The 21,325-nt window shown below is 40.0% G+C and overlaps 1 protein-coding gene across 2 annotated transcripts in view; it reads left to right on the top strand.

Moving 5' to 3' along the window:
* Positions 1-19,232, top strand: part of LOC124285043 (leucine-rich repeats and immunoglobulin-like domains protein 2) — a 45,286-nt gene extending 26,054 nt beyond the window's left edge. Inside the window, exons 7-20 of one of the 2 annotated variants that reach the window (XM_046721188.1) lie at positions 768-911; positions 1,869-1,940; positions 5,349-5,420; positions 10,432-10,575; positions 11,667-11,888; positions 12,478-12,641; positions 12,751-12,887; positions 13,074-13,248; positions 13,671-13,952; positions 14,229-14,684; positions 14,944-15,234; positions 15,720-16,085; positions 16,259-16,369; positions 16,709-19,232. In XM_046721188.1, the coding sequence (XP_046577144.1) occupies positions 768-911; positions 1,869-1,940; positions 5,349-5,420; positions 10,432-10,575; positions 11,667-11,888; positions 12,478-12,641; positions 12,751-12,887; positions 13,074-13,248; positions 13,671-13,952; positions 14,229-14,684; positions 14,944-15,234; positions 15,720-16,085; positions 16,259-16,369; positions 16,709-16,935 (2,863 nt within the window). In that variant the 3' untranslated portion in view covers positions 16,936-19,232. The remainder of the gene's footprint in view (positions 1-767; positions 912-1,868; positions 1,941-5,348; positions 5,421-10,431; positions 10,576-11,666; positions 11,889-12,477; positions 12,642-12,750; positions 12,888-13,073; positions 13,249-13,670; positions 13,953-14,228; positions 14,685-14,943; positions 15,235-15,719; positions 16,086-16,258; positions 16,370-16,708) is intronic. The other variant, XM_046721189.1, reaches the window with a different exon arrangement.
* The last annotated feature ends 2,093 nt before the right edge of the window (positions 19,233-21,325 follow it).

Here is a 21,325-nt window from a genome sequence, read left to right as displayed (position 1 = left end):
AGCTGTCTCAAAGATATGTTACAGATGTTCCAGAATTTAAATAATCTCAATCTGCATATAATATAATTCTGGCTTTCTATTGAAAATTACAGAAGGGTTTAAAGGGAAAATAAACTCCATCTAACTCTGCTTTGAATGATTTTAATTCTGAGAAAGGTCAAAGTTGCCTTGGATATTTGTTGTTTGATCTGAGAGCCAGATTGAGGTCAGAGTTCAAGCATTGACCCACAGTGAGAGCCTGGTCACTGTTGACTGACTAGCTGTGTTATAAAGAGAAACCCAAGCCAGCCAGTGAACACCTGTGTGATTTATGGAAGCCCAGTACACAACCCTCCTTTAATACTCCCTCATTATAAGACAATTATGGTTCTGTGTAGCTGTAGAGGAATTTGATGAGGATATTTATGTTGTTATTATTAGTGAAATCAAATATGATGTTTGCCGAGTAGATTTGTAAAGAAATAACCATTCCACAGCCTGATTCATGCTAAATATATTTTCTAACTGTATAATTGTGGACGTCTTGCCTATAATTTACACAAGGTGCTTGATCGTAAGGGAAAGTTTTGAATATAATTATTGCAATTTTCTCTCCAAATGGCTAACTTGAATGCAAGTGTGTTTATCTAATCATACGCATGTGATTAGGGGTGGGGTGTTTGTCTGGATGGGGGAAGCAAGTGCAACAGAGATCTTTTCAGCAGCCATTGATCGTTTTAGACGGAAAATAAGTTTTACATTATTGTCACAAATATGTTTTCTTTCAGAGAATTAACCAGGAATCGAATACACAAGGTGGAAGGTCTTGCATTTGCTGAACTGAAACATTTGAAAGTGCTCAAGTTGAAGAAAAACGCCCTGACCAACCTCATGGATGGTGCTTTCTATGGCTTGGAGAGAGTAGAGACACTGTGAGTTGTGTTGAGTTCAGTCTTAGTGTGTGGGAAGTTTCTACATTAGAATCAGCTAAGCTTCTGTTAGATCCACAGAGGTCTGTACAAGACAAGCCTGTGCTTCAAGGGACCTTCTGAATGGGCAGGGTACAAATGACATACTGTCACCCGGACATTTTATCCAACCAATCCACATTGATTTATAGATAAGAGGTCTAGCAGACAAACCTGGGGTTAATGGACTCAGCAGGGTACAAATTACATACTGTAGTTCAGACATTTTATTCAACGAATCCACATTAACATATAAATCACAGAGGTCTGTACCGGGGACCATTGGAATCAACAGGGTTAGTGGTGAAACGGTACAGTACTTATTGCGGTACAAGACCTTCGGTTCGATGCATGAGATATGATCATAATACAGAAAAGAAAAGCATAGATTTTGACAAAATGATTAAATTTCTAGCCATTTTGGAAAAAGTTTAAAAAGGTTAATAAAATGACGGTACAAAAATCGAAGATCCGATTTTTAGATTGCATTACGGTATACCGAACCGAAGGCAAAATACTGCGGTTCTACTAATTCCGCGATATACAAAATTTCCACAAATGATATACTGTCAGCCAGACATATTGTCCAACCAATGCACGATTTAGTGATCACTAAACAAACAAGACCAGACTGGTCATATGGGTTCCATCTAGGAATGACACTATGATGGACATCAGCCTGGCTCTAGAACACCATGGAATTGCAGAACATGCAAGGTGTGAGCACAGCCTAGTGCTTGCTTGTGTTGAAGTCCCAGGTTCGATTCCCCACATGATAAATGTGTGAAGGCCACTTACATTGTGTGCACTGTTGGGAGTTTCAGAGTTCATGGTTGAAGTATGCATTTGACATTATTTTCAAACTTATGTTCGAATGTTGCTTCATAGGAGAGCATTAATATGAGCTGTTTTGAATTTCAGCCTGCTGGATCATAACAACATCTCCAGTGTACAGAAGAGATGGCTGTATGGACTAGAGTCTATCAGACAACTGTGAGTACACTTGCAGAACTTTACAGTACAAGAGTCTAGCTGCTGAAAAAGCACTCTTAATTTCTGTGAATAATTAATTATTGAACATTGAACCATAGTTTTTCAGAAGAAATTATGTAACTGATGAAAACTGTATTCATTTTCCCTTCAATTAGATTAATATGATGTTTACAGTAAATGATTAAGACCAGATATGAAATTATTACCCCCAAACATTCATGTGAATAAATTATACTGAAAACCAAAAAGTCAGTTCTGATTTTAATAATCACCATATCATACTTTCACGTTAAATTTATTCAAATATGTAAATGCACTTGAAATAATTTTAATTTTTTTTTTACTTAATGTTATGTTAATTAGTAAATTTAATTTTAAACTTTTTTTGTAAAATGCACTTTTAAGCTCTATGCAAATGAAATGATCTTGTAGTTTAGATGAAGTTGAGGGTAAGACCACCTAACCCAGGCCAGTCCCATTCATGTATGCAACGGTTCGAGGCATCCCAGCTCCTGTGAGGGTGTATGGAGGTGGTGTTCTATGGACTATATCTAATCCCCTCACAATAGCTCAATCAAGCTGTACACCAGCCTTTCGTTCTGTCCCAGATAACCCAGCTCGCCTGCTTAATACCTTAGGAGGCATACAATAGCGAGTCACTGGCACACCGAATAAAGAAAAATCCTCCATGGCCACAAATCCTCTCATGGCATTTCGAAACATCTTTAAGGCTTATTTCTGATTAAAAGGAAAAAATCATATCCCTGTTCAGAAATTCAGCCAGTTTGATGTTACGGGTGTTTGAGTAAAAACCAAGTGAAGGAACTACTTGAACGAGGTGTCGAAGTCTAAACATGTGTCGCAAGTGTCCAATTGAAACCCATGTTTACCTACTGTGTAGGCATATTGTTAGGAAGTGCTTGGCAATATTGGGGATTGGATAAACCACTCTGTCGTGTAAATTCACTGAACTACTTTCTGTCGTCTCAAGTGGAAGGTTACGTTTTTTAAGGTTGTGACTCGGGAAGTGCTGTGAAATAATGTGTAATAACGCCAACATATATGTGAGCCCTCATTGAACTTGATCTTCATTGCAATGTCAGCTGTCCAACATGGATAACTTGTCATACTATGAGGAAAATTTGTGAAAAAAATAAATTTGGTTAATAAAAATGACATGCATTTTTATAGTTGAGCAGCAGGGCCCGATATATATTCCCTTTTCTAAATCAGCCTAATTTGATTAGGTTTACAAACTCACTGGGGAAAACAATTAGACGACTTATTTTGACAGCATGAGTGATAACTTGCAAGCTGATTGTCCTGTGGAGATATAAGGACATGACAGAAGCTCCTGTTTAGGCTTAATTACATCTCAAAGAGCTAGAAGAAGATTGTATTGTTTCCATAATGTCAGGATTCTTGGTAACAGTGGTTGTTTTCGGTATAATTGTACGTACTGAACTTGGCCTCTGAAGCTGTGAGAGTGGGATATCAGTTAACTGTAGGGTCTGTGCAGTATATATGTTCGACTGCTGTGTGAAAACTGTGGTGTAAACATGTACAAACGCAAAATGATAAAAATATCAGTAACTAGAACATGAAATGTTATGAAAATCATTTATTTGTGCTGTTTTCTTATAGAAACACCAATTTTAAAGCCAGTGTTATATTCATTGATGTCAAGTTGTTTATTTGGTTTGGTTTGGCTTCAGTTTGTTTCTCTTTTCAATGACCATAGGTGCCCCAAATTGTTTTCAAGCATACCATTATTAACTGCAACCTTACAATGAAATTATTAGTCATATCTCATCTTTACTAAGAAGATATGTAAAATATTGCACCCTTAGGATGAAAGTGTCATATCGCACCTATTTATGAAGATATGTATAATGTCGCTCTCTTACCATGCAGATATGTATTATAACTTGCCCTAGCTATGAAGATCCATATTTCAGCAATATTGGAATTGGAGGACGTGAATGCTCCTCCAAGAATTGTTAATGTGCCATGTTCTTTGAAATTGTTTCTTCTTATTTTCTGAGTTGGTGGTATTTTCAAAGTTTGGGTATTTGGGTATGAAGTCAGTCTGGCATCTGGGTTTCAGGGACTGTATGAACAATGTCAATTGTTAGCGTGCACTGGGTTAGTGTTCAAACTTAAATGAAAAAGCAAGAAAACAAAAGAATTAGGAGACATTATAGCGAGCTGGGAGTTTGGACCTTAATGGTGTATGTATTAGTGGTGGCGGCCGCTACATGTGGCGGCCATATTGTTGTGCACAGTTTCCACCTATGGAAAGGTCGGACGAGGGACTTTAGACAACGTGCAGATGGTATACCAATATGGCTGCCACTGCAAAAATACACAGTGTCGTTGTTGGGTGTTATACAAATCGGTGGCAGCTTTCATCGTGGGGTATTAGAACGAATAATTGGCCAGTCGATCTGTGTCACGTGTTGAACGATAGAATAATGAGTGTTTATGGTAGATCACTGGTCTATTGTTTGGATGACGAGATGGAAATAGAGACTTTATTTTCAGTATTCATTCCACAATTAAAAATAATAGATAACAAATGTTTAACCTCTAATAAGCCATTCGAGAAGGTTATAACACCTATTTAAACATTTGGCAAGGCTCCTAGCACAATAGCGTAGATATATGGCTGCTGTTGATGTCAGAACAGCAATTATTTGAATCAGATGAAAATTCAAATTTGAAAACAATGAATGAAGACAAGCAACATGCTAATAAAAACACCACCAATAGTCATACTGATGTGTACAAGACTGTACAAGGGGGGGTCTCTTTGATTGGCATTTTAGAAGTTCACTCTTTCTTGACAACGGTATAAGAATCCATACCCAAACGTCACGTCATATATAATAAAGAAATTCTTATCCATATACAGGGCTCCAGATAAGGGCCATATCGGTGTATGTACGGATATAAAATAAGCACGATATGGTAGGAAATAATTTAGAAAACGTAGCAGATACGCACCACAGCAATGGTGTACGGTCTTAGAATCATTTACAGATGTATTTATCTCAAAAAGTATTGTTTTATTTATTGACCTGTTCACACAAGAGTAGCAATGTTGTGGTGCATATGTTGTAGGGGGAAGATACTCCATTAAATTCCATTCAGTACTCTAAATGTTCTCTTTTTGTTTTCCAGTACTCCTATATGGAAATATTAAGGAGTACGTACTCCTGATCATGAAAAATTATCTGGAGCCCTGCCTATAGAATCCTACTTTTTTCTTATTGTACAAGGGTGGTGTGAATCACATGTAGCCTCGTGGTACAGCATTCTCTTGTCACACCGATGGTCAGGGTTTGATTCCCAGTGTGGCTTGTTTATGGTATGAAAAGGTTTCACATCAGTTTCTTTGCTTTTCAGGACTCTCTCGCACAACAATATTCACACAATTGAGCAAGAATGTTGGGGTTTTTGCAAGAAACTCACCAAACTGTAAGTAACTTTAGATACCGTTTTTTTACTTTTGGTAGTATAGCAAATGTTCCTCTTGTACTGCATGACTGCATGGAAGGCAGTATCTCTCTGGTTATGTTTCTTGGCTTGTCGGAACCTTGACCAGGCTTATGGCTTTCACCAAAGTTGTAAACATCTGACATCCACATCACTTGGAGGTTTCCTCACACTTCAGGGCGGTGGGGTAGCCTAGTGGTTAAAGTGTTCGTTCATCACGCTAAAGACCCGGGTTCGATTCCCCACATGGGTACAATGTGTGAAGCCCATTTCTGGTGTCCCCTGCCTTGATATTGCTGGAATATTGCTAAAAGTGGTGGAAAACTTACCTCACTCACACACACATCAGGCTGACATCTGGAATACTGTTCAAAACAGCATTACAAACCAAGCTCGCTCACTCACTCACTCACCCTAATATGAAAACAATCATTATCAGCATCAGCATCAGGATTGTCCTCTGTAACAGGACTATTCTCACACCCTGAACAGCCTCAAGTGTAACAAATGTCTCCAGGGTATTTATCTCAGTAGAATGGAGATAAAATACCCTTGATGATAGAGGATGATCCCTCTTGCATGTCAGCTTCTCTGTCATCTACTGTAGCAGTTGTCCACTGCCTGCTGTTACTACCGGTTATGTCGAGTGTCACGTTAGTCCACGAGTCCACATCATCGTAAGACCCCGACTAAACAGGATAGATTTGTATGATATCAGTTTCTTGCATGAATGATTTTCTCATTGGCTCCTAGTCGTTTACTGTAAGTAGAAACTTTGATAAGGAGAACATGTAATGAACTGTACGCTTGATTGATCGGGATTAATACTATTATCTGAGCTTAGATGCCCCCTCCCCAATATGATTTACAATATGATTTACCTCTTGGTGGAAACAGTAAGATGATTTACGAGCGGCCATCTGCTATCTTTCTCTCACCAGGGGGCGCTTTGTGGATGAGACTCGTGAATGATACCTTCAGAGTTACTTTGACCTCAAAACGACAAATACGTGTATCACAAGAAAAGAATAGATAGAAAGGAATTATTTGAAGAAAAAAAATCCTGATGAAATGTTTTAGTGTTGATGCTGTTTGGCGAGGAGAGATGTGATTTGTATACTCAGCTTTTTCCTGGTTGGACAGGGCTGTAAAATATTGTGACAATTGTAATCATGAATCTTGCAAATATTCACCCACCCCCCAATACCAACTCCCCTTCGCCTTAGCCCTGGGCTGTACTTGGGCCAGTTACAATAGATTCATGGGCCTGCATGAACGACCCTCAATGTGGACTATTGAAAAGAGGCGCGCCAGCATCGAGCCTGTCCTGCCCTGTCAAAAGCTGACGACAATACCAGGAAAACACCAATAGAGGCGATCCAACAACAGACTCCTCGTTCCTCGTTAGCTTGTTTGTGGACTCTGTTATTTCTGAATTTATTCGGTGGATAACCCCGGCAGACCTCAGTTCTTTCAGCTCGGTGGTTGGCTGCCATTCGAATACTTCAACTGTGCTATTTTTCTCGGGGCACTGTATGAAAACACTATTCATCCCAAAATTGATTAAAATGTGGAAACTTTAGTGTAAGCTATTTTACTTATGATAAAGTGAGAGAATCTTGAATTATCTTGGAAAGTTTTGTTGAATGTGCCTCTGTTTTATAACAGTCTTGGTAGAAAGAGTTGTAATGATCTAATAATGATCTCAGGATCGTAAAAATAATTGACTTGTAGTTAGTTATTCATAGGTTCTAGATGTGTAGTTCTTTTTAGTTGGATTTTTAATTGAATAATTGTCACAAGAAACTTCAGTGAAATGGGTTTTTGGTTAATTGCAGAACCGTTTTCTAGTGGCAAGGCTTTTCCATGTTTTCAATGCTGAATTAGCCGACGCAAACACAGGCATATTTATCTAGTATCTGCATGTGAGCGCTGCATTTTACCAGAAGCCCACATAGAGTTCGAGTCAATACCAGCTGTTGGTTTAGATGGATTTGTGCTGCGGAGGGTGAGAAAAGTTGTCTTGGTGCTTCATTCCGACACTCTATGCAACAACCAACCAAATTTTATTTTGCATACCGCTTCCGTTGTTGTGTGCTCCGATGTTTTGTTTTGATTCGACTGTGATTCAGAGAAACGGCTACACAGTGAATAATCATCCCAGTGGCAGATCTTGCCATTCATTGTTTGTTTGTAGTTTCCCTACAGGTTCGTTCCTCGGTAGAAATTTGTTTTCTCAATCTGTAATTAAAAACAAAATTCACTTTTAACAGTGAATGCATTATTTAATCCTCAAAAACATTTTTCAAGTCATTCAGACAGCCTGAAAGTCATTTATTTTCTGTGAGGGAATATTAAGGAAATGTGAACTCTGGATGAGCGTTGCACTTGTGATGTGGTCGCCTTGTAAGCTGTATTTTTCGGAGAGCAGATTTAGTTTGGCACTTGGTTATCTCCCTGCATGGCTGCCTCTCGTAGACATCAATTGATAAGTGGTCCAATACCATATGATCAAATATTTAACAGGCAAGATGTGAGGTTATTTTGTTAAATGGGATTGATGTCAAGAGATTTGCCAGAGACGTTGCAGGTGTACCAAGGCTCATGGGAATTTATGAATACATGATTTCAAACATGGCAAGAGTTATCTCGGTATTAAGGGTCATTGCCACTCATGGACGGTTCCTCCATATTGCGGTGTGTAATTTTCATGTGCAGGCCAACCATGTGACTGCTATCTTTCGGTATCTACAGATCTGTGTGGAAATTGTGGTTGGCATGGTTTTAGGGGGTACATTGAGTTGGGTGCAGCTGCTGGAGGGGTAGCAGATGTGTACCTGGCAGATACACCAAAACAAGCAGACGGGAACGGTGGCCATGTTGTTTTTAGGCTGTGATGATCCTTGTGGAAAGCAGAACCGACTAATTACGGAATGAGAGTGTGATCATTTCGCTTCGAAGGAAGTTGATTTGGCAACTTTGCTGCTTGAATTTTACCAAATGATAAAAAAGTGATCTGTCTGAGGAATCGGATAGGGGAACAGTTCCAAACAGTTCCAGTGCTGTTTATTTGTGTTGGTCGCCAACTAGCACTTTCAAAGGTAGTGGAGCATGTGGCAGCTATCAGCGAGTGTGTAGCAGGGCCCACTGGAATGTGGATTCACAACAACTGGTGGCAGCAGGGCTGGACCTGGGCTCGACCTGGCTGTAGTATACACCAGGCGTGGGATATAGGGAGGAGAAGGGACACCATTGGTGCTGATATATTCCCTATGGGCTGATGTGCTTGTTGGCCTGGATTTGGATGAAATTGGGAAAGTTAGGTTTATATGGTTTGAATCTTGTTCAGATGGAGAGGACTTTATTTCTGTTTTAATGTTTGGGAAGTTGGATGGATGACAGTTGTAGACAGGATTTGTCTTAAAGAAATACGGGAATTTCCTGCAGACAATTGGCATCTGAGAATCATACTCAACATTATATAAGTAGCAAATGGAAGTGTTTGGAAGAAGTTGCTTGAATAACTGATTGTCATTTGTCTTAACCAGCTTTTGTGTGAGAAACCATTTTGATGAATTCTGAATCTGAAATCCTCCTTTATCTACAATTTTACATGGAAGTCATGTGATACTACCAATATGATGCATGTAGTGAGATGAAAAGAAGTATTAATAAGTTTCTTTTAAGAAAGTTTAGGAAGTACTAGAATGTATGTGATGGATGAAGCAGAGGAAATTGATCGAATAACTGGCCCTCATTTGTCCCTTACCTGTTGCACAAGCTGCCATTTTGAATCCTATTTGGGACCTAAGCATAGAATAAGGCTTCATTGTATCTTTGTAATGAATATGTTTATGGGAACTTACTTCAAGTGTTTCATTCAACATTGTGGAAAGAAGTGTATTGGATTATTAATCTTCATTCAAGACCTTGACTTACCTCAGTGTTGCTCTCAGTATGATAGTAATTATCTACTTGAGGCAGTTAAGTGAATGTTATTTAAAGTTGATCTGTGTTAAGTCTGAAGCACCTACTATCTGAGGCTGTGTACTCCGACGTGAAGTTCACGTCATGAAAAGAAAAGCCTCTTGAGATACTACATAAATGACATCAAATAATGGCAGCGAATGTCATGAATTCTCAAGAGCCACAACATGACAGAAGAAACCACTGTCTTGTCAGTAGCTAGCTTGACGATCGCAAACTTATTCATTTGCGGACAACCAGCAGGGAAAATGAGGGTCTCTTATTGAAGGGTCTTATTGTGCTGAAACCAAATTCGTGGTTGTGTTTTATGTTTCTAATACGGGTCACCTTAGAGAAACGACATGGTGTAGACTTTATTGTCATCAATTGGGGGATGGCAGCCAGGAAGGTACTGCTTCGGCCTGAACTGGAATCCATGTTCCCAGTACGTCAGTTTGTATGGGTCTTGTATGGTGTAGGAGGTTTTGACTCATCATAGTTTTCATAGAACGTACAAGGCTGGCTACTTCACTGTCCTGTTTCACTTGAGTCAGCACTAGGAATGTGTTTGATATTCTTACACTAGGGGTCAAGTGAGTAATGCTTGAATTCTGCTTCAGCCATTCATCAAGGTAACAACTATCTTGTTATTTGAAAATTAGAATCTTTCAGTGCTCTGGCCTGGCAACTGGTGTGTGTAAATTCATGAATGTTACATACAAATTCGAATAATAAGGCTCCCAAGGGGCGTGGACCATGGCTGCATCGACATGAAACAGTAATCATAGCTCTTGTCTGGCTTTCAGAGATATGCTGTGTATTTGCAGTTCACAATACAATGTTTTCAGGCTTTTCGAATTGAGTATTGATTAAGTACTTCAGCTTTTCTCTACCATTCTGGAAATGGGAAAAGGGTGACAACTAAACAGATGTTTTATGCATTGATTAGCATTTAAACATATTCCCCAAAAGACAGCTTCAATCGTTTTTGAAATTAGTCTTCATTATGTTTACTCTCGTTTTTCAGGGATATGACCCACAATCGCCTGAGTTCAATTGCCTCCAGAACATTTGCTCAGCTAGAGGCGCTTCAGGAACTGCTTCTCAACTTCAACCTGATTTCTCGGATAGATGATGGATCCTTCAAGGACTTATCTTCTCTCACTACATTGTAAGTATATTTCTCTAATATGTAAGGAAAAACTGCTCTACACATTGTTGGGGGGAAAAAAATCCTCCCCACTTATTCACTTAGCAACTTTCTGAGAAATTTGTTTTGGAAAAAAAATAGGTAAATGGTAAATAACATCTAAAGCCTACAAAATATTTTTCAGTAGACTGAGGGACTTTATGCTTTAGCGAAAACCTGTGGATGGACGTCTTTTGTATTATGTCAAAAACGTTTTCTTCAACTTGCCCGTAATGAACTTTACAATGTAGGTTCAAGGTCATCATGATGTCAATTAAATTAAATCTATATTTGTTTTTGTTTTATCAAAGCATTGGTTGAAAGTTGTAACCATTTTATTGTGCTGTTGTGTAGGAATTATGGTATGTTTAATCGCTGATGAATTTGATCTATTGGCGTTTCCTCAATGCCCAGATTAGGTAGCGTGAGAGTTCCCTTTCAAACAAAGCAGTTGACAGCTCATCCGCACATCTGCCGCAGTATGGCACAACCGCGTAATAAATAAATGTTTGATATCGGGATAAATAAATATTCCTGCGACTGGCACTAGGACATTTATTACTTGTTCGAGAAAAGTTTCTGAGCAGTGAGACTGTGAGAGGGAAAATTTCGCATAAAAAGTTCCGAAATCTTGTGGATTGCGACTGTGTGTTTTTCTAGGGCTAGGTGTGCTGTCTGTTCAGTACGTTGGCTTATCACGTGGGTGAGACCAGGTCATGCAGTGAGCCCCACCTGCACAGGGTCGCATGCTGATAGTGGCTTGACCCACGGCCTGCCGAGGCAAGAGGAAAGTGAGAAAATTGTGGGCTCCTTACAGAGACCTCCTTTGTGTCGTGCCTACGATCACTCATAGACATCTCCTCGTGCACACAAGGACAATATTTGAGCACTAGTGTCAACAGAGAGTTTTTTGAGGAGGATAGTTGTGGCATTTGAGTCTAATTGGGACCATTCCTCGAGTAAACATCTTCCTTTCAAATAAGAAAGGGGAAGTGTTCAAGAAGTAGGCTTTGGTTATACTTCGACCTTTCCGTGGCCCATATTCGACTAAAGTGTATTCTTCTTGTTTGCAGGGAGTTGAATAACAATGAGATTGCTGATGCCATTGAGGATTCAAATTCAGCATTTGATGGGTTACGGAAGCTGGTTAAGCTGAGTCTTGCCACCAATAAGATTCTGTCTATTACACGTGAAGCCTTCGATGGCTTGGACAAGTTGAGACACCTGTATATGGAAGACAACGCCATCACGTCCATTGAGGAGAATCCATTTGTTGGTCTCAACATGCGTGACCTGTAAGTGCACTTTCAACATAAATAATATTATTTTTCATGACTGACCAGAGCACAAACTTATACCCATCAGCCAGTGAAATTATCATCCACCATCTTTCTGCAATGAACTTTTCTCATTTTTCATAACTCCACATCAATACCATAGAAATACATTTGACCCGTTAAGATCTGTGTTAGAATTGATCTTCAGTAACCCATGCTTGTCGTAAGAGACGACTAACAGGATCAGGTGGGCAGGCTCCTATCAAATCCCAAGTGTATCGATGTTGATCACTGGATTGCCTGGTCCAGGCTCGATTATTTACAGACCGCTGTCATATTGCTCAGTGTGGCATTTAACAACCAAATAAACAAAGAAAAAGTGTTTTTAGTCTCACCCTCCCAGTCCACCCCTCAGCCCTCCCACACTTTTCATTCTTGCTCCTACCCCACAAACCTCTTGCCCCACCCATCTTAACTCCTCTTGCCCCACCTACAATACATCAGTTGTCGTCTGCCTATTTATGGTACTTACTTCATTGGTCCAACCCACTACTCTATAATGTACCCTTTTGAGAATGCATAAAATATTTCTAATTCCTCTCCTCAGACATTTCAACACCAGCAACTTGCTGTGTGACTGCCAGATTGCCTGGCTCCCTGCCTGGTTACGTCAGGCTGGGTTCGAATCCAGCGTCCACGCTGTGTGCAGTCACCCCATATCCCTCAAGGGACGCAACATCTTCGACGTGCAGTTTGAAGATTTCAAATGCAGTAAGTTTTACCAAAACCTACAATAATAAGAACAAATTTGGATGATTTTCGTGATCTATTGTAGAAATGGTCGATTCAGAAGATTACATAAGTATTTCTTGTGTTTCAGTCAATTTGTCCAAGCCATTGATTCTGGAAGATCCGAAGTCTCAGATAGCACTGAAGGGAGACAATGTGACCCTGGGCTGCATTGTGAAGGTGCCTGGAGAAGGCACGCCAAAGTTCCAGTGGAAGAAGGATAACATCGTATGTACACATGCTAAAATCTTTTATTAAGTTTAACACAATGAAGCAGTATGATTTTGCCTTTGCAGGCAGATCCTTATAACCAGACTTTCCGATAATTAATAAAGCGTAACGTTTCAAAGATATGCTGTGAATATGAATACATAATGGAAGTTCCATGTTTTAGTAGCTGATGATGTATTTCAGCTCCTGACCAGTGCCGATGTTGTGACTGAAGGTGTCCAGGATGGTGATGCGATGAGCTACACATCTCGCCTGCACATGCGAAATGTGCAGGATGACATGAACGGCCTCTACCAGTGTGTCATCACAAACAACTTCGGTTCATCTTACTCAAAGAAGGCTGAAATCAGTGTGCATGGTAAGAGTTAGCTCCCCTGGACTAGGGTCTCTCAAGCTCACAGCTAAGAATATTCAGTTGTTTCCAGTTAAGTACGGCATGTAATTCCAAAATAAATAATAAGGCTGAATTTTTTTGGTCATGAGAGAATTAAATATGACATGCAGTAACGGAAATTTTACATCTAAAGTAAATCAGAAAATCCCTCTTGGTCAGGATGTTATTTGGTTCCTTTTAGTAGGTGTCACAACACATTGATAATGACCTTTTGATCTGGGTGCCATTCTTCAAAGCGATCTTAGCGCTAAGGTGACCGAAACTCCCATACCTTAGCAACTTTCACAATCTATGTTATGTACAATGGCACCTTGAAAGGTATAATGTGGAGAGCAAGAGCTTTATATCGTATTCCTCTGTTTTACAATACCACCTCTGTGTTTCAGTGTTCCCTGTGTTCACGAAGATCCCTGTTGATGTCACCGTGAAGGTGGGGACCACTGCCAAGCTGGAGTGTTCCGCCACGGGGCAACCTCAGCCCACCATCGCCTGGCAGAAGGACGGTGGAATCAACTTCCCGGCAGCCCGCGACCGACGCATGCATGTCATGCCGTCCGATGACACGTTCTTCATCACTAACACACGGACAGAGGATGAGGGCATCTACAGTTGTACCGCCACCAACGATGCAGGAACCATCATCATCAATGCAACATTGACTGTGCTTGGTAAGGCCTGGCTTAACTGGAACAGATATTTTAGGAGCTTCACTGTATGATGTTTGATTGGTTTTAATTTTCGCACAAGATCATATTCTTACTGATTTCAGATTATAGGGAACAGGAATTTTATTTTTTAAGTTGAGTAAAATAATTTCACTGAGAATTCTGAAAAATATAAGGCTTGTACCTTATTGAAGAACAGGTAGCTAAAACTCTCAAATTGATCAAAGTATTGTTTATTGAGGGTACAGTAGCTCACTTTTGTTTTCTTTTGTGTTTCAGAAACCCCTTCCTTCAGTCAGCCAATGGATGAGGAGAAGGTATTTCAAGTAAGGGACACAGTGGTTCTAGAGTGTCGCGCTTCTGGCAAACCTAAACCCAAGCTGAAATGGCTTAAGGATGACAAAGAACTTGTGTTCACCGATCGTCACTTCACCACCGCAGACGACCAGTTGCTGATCATCGTGGACACCCAGCCCTCAGACAAAGGAACCTACACCTGCAAGATGTCCAACACCCTCGGAGAGCAGAAGGGCAAGACATTGCTGAAACTGCGGGCCGGTGACGGGAGTTTCGGGAACCATGCTGCCGCTGGGTTTGGTTTGGATGATGAATCGACAACAACAGGCATCATCATCATTGCCGTGGTGTGCTGCGTCGTGGGGACATCCCTGGTGTGGGTCATCATCATCTACCAGACACGCAAGAGGCATGAGCTATACAGTTCCACTCCAACAGGTAGGACAGAACTTATATCTTTAACGAAACTTGCACATTGCTAATGTAATCTGTAAATATCATTGAGTAAAATCTTAAAATAATTCAAAGGAGGAAAAGTGTAATTAATGATTACAGCTTCAAATATTGATAATTGGAATTATAAACATTCAGTAGTAATATTGCACGCTCTAAACCATACACTTCCACTATAACTTTTCTCTCTATATATGTTTACACCTTTGCTGCACTTACTTTTCAACCACAATAATTTATATAGGGCATCTTTGTATTCAAGATGAAACAACTCTGCCCTGTGAAGTCCCAAGTTCCGGCTACACCTCTTCAGACAAGGAAGGCAGTTTCAGCCAGCCACCGATAACAGTGCTTAACTACCAGTACCCAGACTACCAAATGAAGGAGTCGGGTTACGAGTCCTCCTCGGGGAGATTTCGTCCAAATGGTTGGAACCGTCCTGCCGCCATCTTCCCCAGCGATGTGGATGAAGACGACCAGCCACAGTCTATCCAGTACAGCCTCGCTGACCAGCAGCAAGGAAGGCATTCAGGAGGTGAGATTCATGAATGTCCCACTAATCGTATTGTTCAGTACTTAAATATTGTGAAAAGTGTATAATCCTGGCGAATATCCCACTTATGTTCTGCTAAAGCTCATTGGTATCATTTGACTTCCATCACACAATAAAAATCTTAAAGAGTTGAAAAAGGAGATCTCTTCCCTGTCGACTATGAGTGAGTGAGTTAAAATATATCGTCACATCAGCAATATTTCAGCCATATCGTGACGAGCCCTGTCGACTTTGAATGATCAGTAGAGCAGATTGTATTGCCACTGAAACAAAGTTCATTTGAAATAACATTTTAAAGATGTGCGAGATTGAATAAGTGACACACAGCATAAACTAGAAATGTGCCATGAATATTGCTTAAAACCAAACAGCTAACCACACCTTAGAGTAATTTAGACATGAAGATGATGTTGAAGAAATAGAAATATTTTGACTGCCAATACTCACAACTGTTGTTTTGTTTTCAGGAAACAGTATATCCAGCTTGCACTACCCGCACAGTGAAACGGACACTATTGCTAGCTCACACAGCACCAGCAGTACCCATACAAGCGGGCATCACACGTTACGAACATTTCACCCTCAGTTGACCAATCACGATCGGTGTCAACACCTTGGGAATTGTGACAATTGTGAAAGTTGTGAGTGCTGTGAGAATTCTCGGACTGTGGGGGTGCATTCACATGTAGTATCCATGCACAAATCTCACAGTATTTCCTCAATACCAAGTTCAAGGTCGTCAGGAAGTGTAGGGCGGCCTGATGGTGTGTTGTCGCCCCATGTTGCTCACTCAAAGTGCTCTTCTGTAGGAACTCCCTTGGCAAACCACTCAGGTTAGAACTAATTTTATGGATTTTAGAATATTTGAATAATGCGACAGTCATAAACGTTTTCATACAAATATTATGCATGTACAGAACTGGCCTCATTTCTGAGAACAAGCATGAAATATTTATGTTTGGTGTGTGTAGTGATGATTTTCTAAATTATCCTTTCGCTTTTTCAGACTCGGGTGTGTGTGAGTGTGCCAGTGGAGGAGTAGCAGGCGGGGGACTGACCTCTCCACAGCCAGTTCACATTACATGTAACCCACTGGACCGGTTACCCACCTCTGTAGGTCAGTAGACACAAAGCTTTCTGGGAAATGAGTTGGCAAAAATGGCCATAAAGGATATAAATTCATGACCTTCACAACAATATGACAAGTTTAATGAAAGGTTTTTAACTTGTTACCTCATTATGTTGGTGTCTTTGTAGTCAGATGTAAATGATTTGGTAACAATGACCATGATAACTGTTACTTCACTAAAAAATATTAAAATATTGTATTGAAAACAAGGCATGAGTTACAGTTAAAGGATCAAGTATATCTACATCATATCCTAGATACCGGCTTTTCTTTTGTAAAGAAAATATATTCAGGGCAACCAATTAATATTTTGAATGTTGTTTTCAGACTCTACACGTGAGAAATCACACAAGGTGCCGAACGGAGCATGCCCACGCGTATCAGCAAAGTCCCAGCATGCAACTGTAAATACTCAAGTCTGTCACCCGTCAGCCAATCATGTGCCAGCCAAAACACGTGACTGTTACGACAGCCCACACTCTGTCATTCCAGGGCCTCATTTGCATACGAACTCTGTGAACCGAACGAGACAAAACTCCCAGGTTGACGTATAGCACAACGGGTTGTGGAGCAACATAATACAGCAACTGTGATTGGCTCAAATCCTGTGAAGCAGAAATGCTCCACCAATGGCGCAAAGTGTCCTCAAAACTTCAGTGCTATTTAATGAGGATACTGGACGTTAAGCGACATGGTCGCTAAAGTACAATGGTCAAGTTGTGGACGAATGGTGACTGTGTCGCCACAATGCAACTCTGAAGACGGGTATTTTTTTGTGTCAGAAAGAGGCTCAAAAACGAGCAGTTCGTGTGTACTTAAGGAGGGAGACATTAGCAATCGAACAAGAAGCCTCCACCATGTGACCCCATATACCTCAATTCTATTGGCTGCGACCGTCTTGGGGAGGCGGAGGTTTCTGGGAATCATACGAAGTATTAGCTGTGTACAGACGCAATAGAGTGAGAGCATGAGACAAACTTTGTACATATATGTGACACGGGCGTGTGTGGAGAGTGAGTGAGAAGAGCAATGCAAGATGGGGATGTGGCTAAAACTGCTCATTGGCTTCAGTTACAAGGAAATGAAAAAACTAAAATATTGCTGGAAAATTAAAGGACATCTTTCTTAGTTATTATTCAAATGTAATTTGCGTTTTTAAGACTGTAAGTGAAGCTGTTTTAGTATAATGTAGCCACATCGCCTCAGGTCGGCCCAAATCGGCTACAGCATTAACCCTAGAGCTGGTAAGCTCATTTCTACCTCCAGCATCTTGTGTTTCCTCTCTATTTGCTGCAGCTAAATGCTCCTATAGGCTAGACGCATAATACTGTGTGCTACACGTGATGACGACATGTCCAGCCCCTTTCACGGACCATTCTCTACTCAGTGTACCCGAGTGGTTAACATTCCTTGAAAGGGTTAACAAGTTTCTCCGCTGAGAACTGTCCAGTGCACAGCCCAAATATAAGTCTTTTTTAATTCTTGGCCCAATTCAAAAGGTTCTGTAGCACTACAACAATGTCCGTAACCTATGGTTACAATATTTTTTAGAACTATGAATAAATAGTGGATTGGGACAAGAAGTTTTAAATACAGAAAAATAACATCTCTCAAGTTGTGGGGCAATCGTATAAAATTGTTCAGACATTATATCATTTGTGTAATAGACAGATTTCAGTGGCAGGATTTGGACATGGTTGTCATTTCTATTATTTTTAGATGCCAATGGTATATGTTTGTTGGATGCATACAAGTGCTGAGTGGAGTAGTATGAAAAAGTCTGAGGCCAAACTTGTTTTAAAATGGCATAAATCCTTAACAGGATTGAACAGGTCTCAGGGTTGATTTTTCATGTTACTTCAAGTTTTTAGCATTAACGAAAGGAAGGTATACAAAAGCTTGAGTTTCATTATTGCTTAGAATAAAGTAACTGTACAAAAGGGGTAAACATTATTTTAATTATTACTGTTCAATGCATAATTACTGATCCGCGAAATCCACCCCCTCGGTAACCCCCCCCTCATGAAATCCTCTCTTCCAGTGTGTGCAATGGCTTTGTGGGCAGTTTTGATTGATATATATTCAACATGGTTTATACCTCAGACTGAATGGCAAAATAAACCCAGAATTATTGCATTTCTTGTGGAGAAAAAGTGTCCATTGTCAAATTATCTACTTAATGTTTTGTGAGTACTTAAGCCCCACCAAAGGAGCAATTTCCATGTTTTTCTGGACAAGATGTGGTAATAATTCTGGTAATAAGAGTTGTGAAGACCACTGTATCAGAGAGATCTGATACTGGTTCGGGGCCCATATGATATGCTTGTTATTGCCCATGCGAGGCCCTCCTTTGATGGACAAGGATTGTGATGCTGATTGGCTAGCTGTTAAGTGACTTGAATTTTACATGACAAACTTACATGTTGTCATGAATATCACTGGTACATTTGTTTTAAAATCATGAAAAGTATATGAATGATATTTTAATGACTTTTTTCTTGTTTGAAACAAGTTCATATGACTTGCCAATTTGATATTTTCCTCAAAAAATATAAACACATTTCAATCTTGAAGCATTTTGTCATGAGTGGGCAATGCATGATGTGACCGAGTCGGATGTGTGGTAGTGTGTGTGCGTGCATTGTTCATGGAGGGTCTTGGCACAAGGGCACATGTTTGTATATATTTTGTTGACTACACATCTTTGTACAACATCGACTCAAGAATGTAGAACTAATTTATTGTACAAACTACTACAAGTTTGAGCGAGACCTTAAGCAATCAGTACTGTTATTTGTACAGTATATTTGACAAAAAATAAAAAGAACAAATAAAAAAACAACAAAATAAATAACTTCCTTTGTTTTCATTCTTAGCATGAGGAGTAAGACAACAGGTGTTGATTTTTGAGGACCTTGTTTCTCAGTGATTAATGGGGCAGTCAAATGGTTACATTGGGTGTCTTCCACTGATATTACTGGCAAGCGAGTTGGGTTTTACGCTGCTTTTAGCAATATTCCAGCAATATCACGGTGGGGGACACCAGAAATGGGCTTTACACATTGTACCCATATGGGGAATCGACCCAGGGTCTTCGGCGTGAAGAGCGAACGCTTTAACCACTAGGCTACCCCACCGCCCTGAGAGTGGTCCGAAGTGTTAGACACCAGGTGCTGATGTATCCCAGCAATGACAAGGTTATTGTTGGACCAATGGATGTTTACGGGTCTTTACCGGACACTGAGTAGTGACAACACTGTACATTCAGTCTGTTGATTCAAAGGAACCCTCTCATGTGAGTGAGTTGGGTTTTAGGCCAATTTTAGCAATATTACAACAATATCACAGTGGGACACCAGTAATGGGCTTCACACATTGTACAATGTTGGAAATGGAACCCGGTTCTTCTGCGTGATGAGCGAACGCTTTAACCGCTTACCTACCCCACCCACCAGTACAGAAACACTTGTTGTCCTGAGGCAGCTTGGGTCATACCCTCCCCAGGGAATTTTGAAAATGATGACTGGTAAGCAGACGGATCCACTGCTCAGGAACAAAATACAACACATTTGAGCAGATACTGGTATCTGGATAAGTTTGGTATAAAAAATGTACAATAATAATGTTGAAAGAAGCCTAAAACCTTACTGACTCACTTATTCATTCAACTCAAACAAAATGGAGAAACAGCCTGTGAAATCAAGTTCAGACAAGCCAGTTATGGGCAGCATGAGGAGTGAGTGAGCGAGTTTATTTTTAATCTTCTTTTGGCAATATTCCAGCAATATCACAGGGGACACCAGGGACACCAGAAGACAGCTTTAGGTGCAGTTATTCAAATGTATAAAACATAGTATTGGACGCCATTGGTTATATATCTCTGGTCCGTTTGCCAGACTAGCAGCTTATGTAATAAACCTGGTAACTAGGTAAGGGAGAAGTAAGTCCCATATATTTTCACTAGTTTCATACTAATGGACTAGCAACTAACAACTAACTGTGTCAATCCCTACTTGGACGTCTACTGTAACTTCTACAAGAATATTGACCATATTTGGACAGTGGATACTTCCAAGGTAAGGACTTCTCAAACTGATGGGGATCTACATGAAAGATTTCTTTGATCACAATTAAAAGAGAAACGGTGGATTTGCACCGCTTGTTTTCATTCATGGCGTTCTAGTTCTTGGAACAAATATCATAGGTAACTTGGTCACTGGTGGGACTGAAGTAAACATTGACATGTCCTCATCAAATTTGTTTCACCTGACACCGTTCTTCAATAAAGGTCAAAACCAGAAGATCACTGGCCGACTAGTCTATTGTCTTGATTGTCAATGGTATACATTGAAACGTCTCTGCTTCAGTATGATATGTTGTAATCCCATCATTTTTTCATCTGTCAACCTTTAAGAGTGAGTGAATGAGTTTAGTTTTACGCCTCTTTTAATAATATTCCAGCAATATCATGGCAGGGGACACCAGAAATGGGCTTCATTTATTGTAGCCATGTGGGAATCGAACATAGGTCTTCAGCGTGACTAGCGAACACTTTAACCACTAGGCTACCCCACCAACCCTCACCAGAATGGCAACAAGAACAAAGTTGTTATTCCATAACAAGTTGTGTACATGTAAATTTAACTTAACTTTGATATATACAATTTACAAGTAACCCATGTTTTATCATTCACTTGGCAGTCAGACGTGTTTCTAAACCTCTTTATTTCATTTTCTCCATATGCTACTGAAAGGAAGTTAGAAAACATCAATTGCTTTTATTTCACAAGAGTTAATCTGTCTATCCATGATCCTTGACTATTTTGGGCAGTATAGTACAAGGTGGACCCCAGGGTCCATCTGTTAAATGATTTGGTTACTTCATAGAAAGATTGTGTCTCCAGTTTTCTGTTAAAAATGTGTGGATTAAGATTTATATTTCTT

Source organism: Haliotis rubra, unplaced genomic scaffold, assembly GCF_003918875.1.
Source record: "Haliotis rubra isolate DU_JTF1 unplaced genomic scaffold, ASM391887v1 Scf350, whole genome shotgun sequence".
Taxonomy (NCBI): domain Eukaryota; kingdom Metazoa; phylum Mollusca; class Gastropoda; order Lepetellida; family Haliotidae; genus Haliotis; species Haliotis rubra.
The sequence above is the reverse complement of the archived record's forward strand: the minus strand, read 5'-3'. Positions and strand labels throughout refer to the sequence as shown.